At 37.3% G+C, this 9,675-nt stretch overlaps 1 protein-coding gene across 2 annotated transcripts in view; it reads left to right on the forward strand.

The window, feature by feature from the left end:
* Positions 1-9,427, forward strand: part of NFYB (nuclear transcription factor Y subunit beta) — a 534,217-nt gene extending 524,790 nt beyond the window's left edge. For both annotated transcript variants that reach the window (XM_044087836.1, XM_044087835.1), the window contains exons 6-7: positions 8,562-8,641; positions 8,723-9,427. In XM_044087836.1, the coding sequence (XP_043943771.1) occupies positions 8,562-8,641; positions 8,723-8,755 (113 nt within the window). In that variant the 3' untranslated portion in view covers positions 8,756-9,427. The remainder of the gene's footprint in view (positions 1-8,561; positions 8,642-8,722) is intronic.
* Positions 9,428-9,675: the final 248 nt, after the last annotated feature.

Here is a 9,675-nt window from a genome sequence, read left to right on the forward strand (position 1 = left end):
TCAGGGGAAGGATCGGATTGGAGTTTGCTGCAGGGGAAGATCTCACGACGGGCAGGGTAAGGATCTGGATTGGATTGGAGTTCACGACGGGCAGGGTCGGATTTGCGCGGGATTTACTTACTGGATGTATGGTGGCTGCAGTCTGGTCGGGATTTACATACTGGATGTATGGTGGTTTTGCGGACAGGGATTTACTACAGGACCAGGTAAGTGGAGTGTGTGGTTTTGCGGACAGGGATTTACTACAGGACCAGGTGTGTGTGTGTGATTTGGATTTACTACAGGACCAGGTGTGTGTGTGTGATTTGGATTTACTGCAGGACCAGGTGTGTGTGTGATTTGGATTTACTACAGGACCAGGTGTGTGTGTGATTTGGATTTACTACAGGACCAGGTGTGTGTGTGTGATTTGGAACAGGACCAGGTGTGTGATTTGGACCAGGTATGTGATTTGGATTTACTACAGGACCAGATGTGTGTGTGTGATTTGGATTTACTACAGGACCAGGTGTGTGTGTGATTTGGAACAGGACCAGGTGTGTGATTTGGAACAGGACCAGGTGTGTGATTTGGAACAGGACCAGGTGTGTGATTTGAAACAGGGCCAGGTGTGTGATTTGAAACAGGACCAGGTGTGTGATTTGAAACAGGACCAGGTGTGTGATTTGGAACAGGACCAGGTGTGTGATTTGGAACAGGACCAGGTGTGTGTGTGTGTGTGTGTGTGTGTGTGTGTGTGTGTGTGTGTGTGTGTGTGTGTGTGTGTGTGTGTGTAAATGCCTCAGGTGGGATGTACTGGTGATTAGACTCATGGTGGTGTGGTAGGGAATACCTCAGGCTTGAACCCTGTACCTTGTATGCAGGTGTTAAAGACCTGAATTCCCTACCCACCACCATTTGTAAAAAAATTGCAGATTTTTGCCTCAGATTTTATCTGATCTATTCCTCATAATATCTGTGGTTTTTAAATATTGTAATGCTTGAAATTTGATGGTGCAGTGGTAACATTGATGCCTCACAGCTGTAGGTTCTTGGGTTTGGTTCTTGGCTGGGGTGCCTTCTTTGTGGGGGGGGTCTGTATCTTCACCCTGTGTTTGTGTGGGTTTGCTTTTGTGTCCTCCCATGTTACAAAGACATGTCTGCATTATTTCTTCCTGGGCCTCTGAGAATTGTTTTTTTTTTGTTCCAAGTCAGACTGCCCTGATTAACAAATGTTAAATAAAATTGACAGGCATTTGTATTTCAGACTTCAGGTTTCTGAATGTTTAATTCCTTGCATATTTGATGGTGCAGCGGTAGTATTGTTGCCTCACAGTTATAGGTTTTCTGGTTTGATTCTTGGCTGGGGTGCCTTCTGTGTGGAGTCTGCATCTCCTCCCTGTGTTTGTGTGGATTTGCTCTGGTGCCCTGTCATTTTACAAAGACGTGTCTGCAGTATTAATCCCTGGGACTCTGCTGAAAATTGTTTTTGTTCTGTCAGCAGTAAAATTGACAGGCATTTGAATTTCAGACTTCATGTTCTTCAGAATACATAGTAACACAACCTTTTTTTTCTAGCAATTTTCTAAGTTTATAAGATGAATATTTGAAATTTGTCCCTATTTTTGTGACTGTATTCCCCCATTATTGGCTTCGTCCAGGTTTTTGTGCTAAGGTTGACAGCTATGGTAACTGAATTCACTGAATATGTTTGAGGGCTGTATTCCCTCATTTCTGGGTTTGTCCAAGTGTTTTGTACTAAGAGGTTGACAGCTATGGTGAGAACTGAATTCACTAAATGATTGCCATTTAAGTTTCAGTCTTCCTCTCTTTTACAAAGCAGCTGATGTGGCGTAGTGGTATGTTACTCTGACTGTTTTGCTCAGGGATTTTGGCAGTAAAATGTATGGTGGTAACACAACATTTTATTCTAGCAACTTTCCAAGATTATACAAGCAATGTTTAATGTGTCCCTAGTTTTTGGGCTTTTGCCCCCCCCCCCCCCAATACATTTTGGCTTTTTCCAGTTTTCTTGTGCTGCGAAGTTGAGATGCAGTTGAGTATTGAGTAGATTTTACAAGGAGCTGAGAGCTGCAAGGGAACAGAAGTTTAGTGTTTTGCCTTGTTAATAGCACAACAGGTTGTGTACTTGCTTTTGATGCAGAAGGCTGTGGGTTTTACTCCCACAAGGGGTGGATGCTGCTGTACTGAGAATGTTCTCCTTGGTGAAGATACTAACTATGAGTCTGTTATCAGTTTGCCATCCATTTCCTCTTGCAGTATTATTACTAGCTTACCATTTTTTAATGTAATATAGGCAATTTATTCCTGAGGGGCAACAGACACTTTATTTTTCGATGAAACCATGAAATATAAAGGTGATTACTAGCAGCAACCTCTTCATTAGTTACAGATTTCTTTAATGTGGAATTATTTAGATGACTTTTACTTCAGAGATTGTGTATATTTACTGATAATGGACTGTAGAATTGTGCATATTTACTGATAAAGGTGGACTGTAGAATTATGCATATTTACTGATAATGGTGGACTGTAGAATTGTGCATATTTACTAATAATGGTGGACTGTAGAATTGTGTATATTTACTAATAATGGTGGACTGTGGAAGTCTGAGTAGACTTTTTTATGATAAATGTTCTGAACTGGGCAGTTTTGCCATTATGGGTGCATACGTTTTGTTTCATTGCTTACTGGAAAAATGTTCAAAACAAATTTAAAACACCCTCTAACAACTGTACTGTATTGTACAAGGAATATAATTTTAGTACAATGAGGAAGGTGTATCAAAGAGCACATGTTTCATATGCAGGGGGCCTATGATTTGAAAACAGCCCAAAATTAATCGTTATCTGCCACTGGCAAAATGTATTTTCTTTGAATGTGGGTTTCAATGCTGTTTCAATGAATGTGAGTTTCAAGGGCAGAGAAGTTTTAATGCTAAGTTTTCATTGTGAGACTGCATTGCTTTGTTTAGCAGATGACTTAGTGTTTGTGCTGTAAAATGCAAAATAAAACTTTCAAATGAAGTCCAACTCATCATAGAAGTAAAGCATTAGTGTTTATGGTAAATGGAGTGAAATAGCCAAGTAATGGTTCATTGGAATGGCTGCAGAGGCTCCATTCAACCATGATTTTGTCAGGGGGGAAGGGCAGCAAACTCAGACAGGCCCAGCTGAACTATACCTCCCAACTGTCCAGATTTTCAAAGGATGAATAGATTTTTGCTTCTTATTTCTGGTTTGTTCTTCATAAAATTTGTAGTTTTCTGTCAAATCATTTAGGAATAATGATACACTGAGTTTCAGACTTCATAACCTTCAGAAAAATGCATGTTAAAGTAAGAGCTGTTATATCAACTGTCTCAATTTATACAAGGGCAATTTTTAGTACTGTTTATATGTGCCCCCAATATATTTGGCCTTGTTCAGATTTACTGCATTAACAGGTTGAGAGGTACATGCAAATAAATTGCTTTATAGAATTAGGCATAGCCAACCTCTCAACTGTCCCTGATTTTGGCTCAAAATGTTGCTCTTCCCCCTAATAATCCCTCCGCAAAATAGCAATTTTGGAAGAAAACATGGAGGGTTTACAATTAAGAAATAACTGTAATAATCAAAGTTATAAATTACTTGAAATGCATGTAGATTATTTTATTTTGTCAGCTGCTCAAGGTAGCAGTACTAATATTAAAGTGTACCTTCTTTGACAGGTTCCCAGCTGTATTGTGTGTCTTTTTTATATTTTTGCATCACATTTTTGGTCCATTTTTCATAAAATTGTGTTTTTTGGCAAATTAGTGACAAATCACTAAAGACTGAAGTTAGAAAATGACAGACATTTGAGTTTCAGATTTTATACCCTTCAGATTGTATACCTCTCAGAAAATTCATACTAATGCAAGACCTATTCTATTATCTTTCTAAGTTTATTAGAGCTATATTTAAAAATTGTCCTTATTTTTGGGCCTTTGTCCCACTTGTGTGTATGGCTTTGTCCATATTTCTTGCTCTTGAGGTTGAGAGGTATGACAAATGTGTCAGGGCCATCACAGTCAGCCAGAGACATTTCAAATTGTGACATACTTGTTGCACCCCACTCCCCCATGTAGTGACTCTCTGGATGTGTCCAAGCAAGGCAAGGAGTAGTTGTGTCTACCTTGGATGGGGAGGACACATTGCATAAGTACTACAGTGGCTTTTCATCTGTCCTTGATTTTGCAGAATGGTCTGGTTTCTGTCCTATTTTTGTACTGTTGATTTATGCTTATTACTCAGATTTATGCTTATTAGGGTGGCCACGGTGGTGCAGTGGTTAGCATTGCCGCCTCACAGCAAGAGGTTCTCCGGTTCGATCCTCGGCTGGGGTGCCTTCTGTGCGGAGTCTGCATGTCCTCCCTGTGGTCGCGTGGGTTTCCTCCGGGTGCTCCGGTTTCCTCCCACATCCCAAAGACATGCTGCAGGTGGATTGGACACTCTAAATTGGCCCTAGGTGTGCGTGTGAGTGTGCCTTCTGTGGAAGGTTGGGCGCCGGGCTGGCAACTCGACACTGTAAAACTCCACTGCCAATCAATGTGCGGACAAGGTGCTCCGCTGTGGTGACCCCTAACCGGGAAAAGCCGAAAGAAGAAGAAGAAGACTCAGATTTATGCTTATTACTCAGTGCCTGTTGCTCTGTGTTTAAGTAGCAATGCTTTAATGACCATAAGGTAAGCTTGTCTGAGATCGTAAGATGCAAGTAAGCTTTAATAAGCATACTGTTAAAGAATTGCCAACATTGAAAGCCTTTCTGTTGTTGCCATGCAGAGAATACCTGACTAGATAATGTATAAGCCTTGGGTATTAAAGGACAGAATTCCATTATTTTAAAAAGCTCATTACACTTGTTGGAGACTTCCAGTCATCTCTACAGACTTTACCCGTAAACTAAACAGAATGCCAATCATGTGTGGTCCATAACCTGTACAGTAATCCTTTAAGCAATGTATCTTGAGCTTGTTTCTTGTTTGCTTTTCATTTTTTACTTTGATCATGTTTTCCCCATGAAACAAGTTGTCAGGCAGCAGGTCTTTTTTGGATAAGAAACATTTTTACAATTGGGGGCATCACAGAGATTTCTACTTTCAGCATGCTACTTGGTACTTTAATAAAGCTGAATATATTATAATTAGAACTGCAGTGCAAGGAGAAGTGGTTTGAGTTGAGTGCTTCTGGTTTTTCTTATACTTGATTTTGACTGTCATTCCAGTAATGTATTTAAAAAGTAATTTATTTTTTCATGCCTCACAACCTTTTGTTTCCATCTAGATATTAAGTAAGCTGTCATGCAGCCAATGCATTGAAATATTTTTATTCTTCTACACTTATTTTTGTCTTGATTGGACTTTCATAATGATGGTTTGCCACCCAGGGCAGCGTATTTAATTAAAGTTAGTTTTTGTGGTTTTGCTCCTCCCCTTTCTAGTTGACCACACTCCTTCCCCTTGACCCCACCCATTCAGCTGTCTCCTGCAGCCCCCCTGTGATTTGAAGTCACCAGCCACCACTGAACATTGCTCTAATCATGAATTCATAGCAAACTCTGTCAAACTCCTGTATATCACAACTAGTCAATAATAAGACCAAAGTTCCCTCTGAATCATCAACCTCCTTTTTTTCCCATTTTCTACATTGGGTTGGGGTGTTATATCAGCTGTCGCCACCTCTCTTTATTCATTGCCACTATCCAACCTTCTTCAGCCATCATGCCTAAGTGTATGTCCTAAAAATGTCTGTGCTCTGGGATTATTGTCAAAAAACTATGTAACTGCAGTTTTCCTAACTCTAGCATGTTGTTCAAATGCTCTCTTAGTTTCTTCTCAGTATTCTACAATTGCTCTGGTTCATAATCTGTGTATCCTCTTGTGCAACATTTTAACTTTTCCAATCCTTCTAAATAGGCTTTATGTTTCACCTGCATCTCTTTCTCTCCCTTAATTTTACTATACTCTTAAAATCCATCTTTATTTTATCCCATGCTTTAGTCCATCTGGAACAATTCCTATCTATCTTAATAACTCTAAAATGTATTTATTACCCTTTCCTTAAATTCCCCTCTTTTTAATAAATATACAAGGAAACATCGATGACTTTCTTTTGTTTTTTTGTTTCTTGAATCTTTATCATAACTCTTGTAGGTGCCTGATCAGATATTGTTACTGGATGAGTCTCATTATTTCAACCAAATGCACACGCTGTTGTGACATATAGTTCCTGTCCATCCTAGCCCAGTTATTATATCTTGGTGAATGATGTCTAAATTCCAACTGTATGGCTGTTCATAGAATAACATCCTCCATACCAAATACTTATATACCTTCTTAAAATCTACCTTCTCTAATTATAGTTTTCCTTCTAGGGCCCATGGCACAACTTCAGTGCTACAAACTAAATTCCTAGAAATTAAATGCCCTGCTGGAGACTGAGTACTTCTTCTATGATCCTTTCAAGCTCCATAATGGTGCTTTTAGGGGAAATATAGTTGCCAGTATCTTCTTGCGGTCATAAATCTTGTATTGATGTCTTTTTCCATCTTCTACCACAATCGGAGCACCTCTTCCTGTCAGTATTTTAACACCCTTTTCCCTTTGTCCCTGATTTTTATCAAAGTAATATATTCATTTGTATCCAGATGTATATCCTGCAACATGACAATTTACACCCTACATTTTAAACATCTTTATTAAATCATCACATGACATGGGCATGGGTACCTTAAATGAAAAGAAAACAAACCATAGTAAACATTTCTGTTGTTACTTGTATGCAGTAAACATGTTTTTGTCAAGTTTTCATTCACCTCAACAGTACATAAATTGCTCAGTTTCTGCCTTCCTTAAACCTCAAAACTCATCTTGAACATTATTCTGCTTGTGCTGCTCCCACAGATTACATTTATTTCTTTGTAATTTTTTATAAAGCTCCCACCTCTAGTTCTTTTATCTCATTTACAATATTCAGTACTTCAGTTACAGTTGGTTTAGATTTTGATTTCGATTTTCTAGTAATTGTTTTTTGGCAGTCAATAGCATTAAACTTATTGAGGCCTTACAACATTGTATCCCAGCTCAAAGTAATAATTTCCTTAGTTACAACCATTTTCTCCCCCATCATTTATGATAAGGTACTCTCTAGGATTTTTTTTTTAAATCTGCCAGCTCATTACATTTCCAGAATACATGTTCCTGTTACGTATCTCATGCTCATCACACCTCAAGCATTGGCTGTCTACCTTTGGAAAGATCTAAAGTCTACTTCGGGTATAAATATGCCTACGCAGATAATTCCATGCAGAAATCCTAAACCTTCTGGACTTGGTTGCATACTTGAGAACCATACAGATGTCCTTCCATTGTTCCTTAATACCTTTCCATTCTCTTTTCCTAATATTTTGTAAATGCACCCTACATTTCTGAATATAGATAGACACTTTTTTTCTGTGCTTGTAAGGCTGTTTACACTCCACGTTAAAATTAACAAAACAGCCATTCTGGTAATTTAAAGTTACAACCCCTTATGATGCATGTCACTTCTAGTGCATGTAATGCTCCTATTAGTAGGTTATGCACATGTTATATAACACTTGACTAACATAACTTTTACTTAGTTGCAGTTTCACACATTTGTTTAAGCTCATGTCAAATTTTGCCAAACAGTTGAATTCCCATTTGCCTTTCCCAAATCCCTTTAAAAAACAAAATTAAGAACTATATACATTTGAAAGAAAAAAAAAACAGAAACCTCAACTTCACTATGGTAACTATTTGTACTGGCATCTACCCTAAAAATAGGGGTACTCATTTTGAGACACATTTTCACACAAGTACATTACTGCTACTTTACTTGTAATTTGTTTTCTCCTTCCAAGTGTAGAAAAACAATAGAAATTAACCTTTAACTTAAAAACTAGCTAAAAAATAAGATTACTTTTGTGACTTTATGCTTAGTAAATTGTAAAGTTAAAGCTGCTTGGGGATATATATTTCAACACTGTTTTTCTCTGCAAATCCTTCCTTGTTTTAATTACTTTTCTCTCAAAACTTGCCTTTATTGCTCTTCTAAGAATTAACCACTGTACCCTAGCAGATCCACTGAAGAGTTCACAGAGTGTATTTGGCTTGTTTTCCTTGAAATAAGAGTTAATAATATCTCCATTCATTTCTTATTACTTCTGTATGGTTCAGCTCAGTGTCTGGTGGTGGGAGACTGAGAAGCAAAACTGGACATTGAGGCTGATAGTATACTTTTACAATAATGTGGGGATCCCTGGATAGCTTTCCCTAGGATATCTTTGGATTATTCTAATTTGTTTAGCTTACTGGTTAAAATTCTGTCAAAGAGCTGTCATTACAGTAAGTTCTATGGTTAACTACTCTTCCTTTTGGTATTCTTTGCTTATTGCTTGTACAAGTCAAGAGAAGATATGTAGGTTAAGGAAAATACAGAGTTAAGAAATGTACAGTTATGAATGTCTTTTTCCTATTGATTTATTTAACATACTGTGTGTCTGTTTTATCATTTAGCCAACCCATTGCAAGCAGGACTTATAACTACAGATGGCCAGCAACAAAATGTGATGGTCTATACAACATCTTATCAACAGGTAACATTTTTGATATTTAAAGCATTCCTTTTTGCTAAGCAGATGTAAGCCTGTTTGCTTATGTATTTTTTTTTATTTCAGATTTCTGGTGTTCAGCAAATTCAGTTTACATGATTAAAATGTTACGATTCTGGGACTGCACAAAGATGGGAAAGAAAAAATTGAGTAAAACGAAGCATGATAAAGCCCTTGTTAATACAAAGGTGTGCATAAGGAAGGAGGATTTCTACCTCTGTCCTTTATGTAATATTTTAAATAGCTGTAATGCAGCTTTCATATTAGGATTTGAAATGTTAAAGCCAGTTATATGATCTGCTCTTCAGTATCAATTTTATGAAACTCCATTTTAAAGATATTAGTTGAATACCTTTGTTGTACAAGAGCGGTTTCTGTTTTGTTTGAAAATTTAGAGACTCACATTATTAGTGTCTTTAGGCATTGTAAATTGCAGATTTATTACCGTCAGAGATTTCTTATTTTGATATTGAGTCATGTTACTCTTTTTGTATTTGAAATAAAATTTTCTGTTATTTCTTGATGTTCATCCTTTTTAATAGAACTTGACATTTAAGTAGGGATCATGTGTGTTATTTATTGTAAGAATGCAAGTCAGCACAGAGAAGTTTAATTGTTATGCATTACTAGATTGCTAAACGTTATTATGTGTGTTTTTTTTTAATAAGTTCTCTTGCTGGTGGGTCACAGAGTAAATAGATGAAGTTAACGTTATGATATCACTAAATGCAGATAATAGTTCCATTTTGGAATAAAATCTAGCAAATTGTTCTTTTTTTTCTTTGGTGTTCTTTTCAGGATAGATGATGAAATGTACTTGTAAAGACGAAGCACACACACTACTGCAATTTTTGATTCTAGTGTCTTCACTTTAAGTAGTGAAAGTAAATTATATGTTACCATAAAAGATATCTTGAAACGTGTTTCGAACTGCACTGAAGTTTGATACTCAAATATATAGTATGGTGTTTATGGAAAATTGTAAGATGGGTCCATGATTGATTTTGCTATGCTCATTT

This window comes from Protopterus annectens, chromosome 11.part0 (genome assembly GCF_019279795.1).
Source record: "Protopterus annectens isolate FY-2018-M chromosome 11.part0, PAN1.0, whole genome shotgun sequence".
Lineage (NCBI taxonomy): Eukaryota > Metazoa > Chordata > Ceratodontiformes > Protopteridae > Protopterus > Protopterus annectens.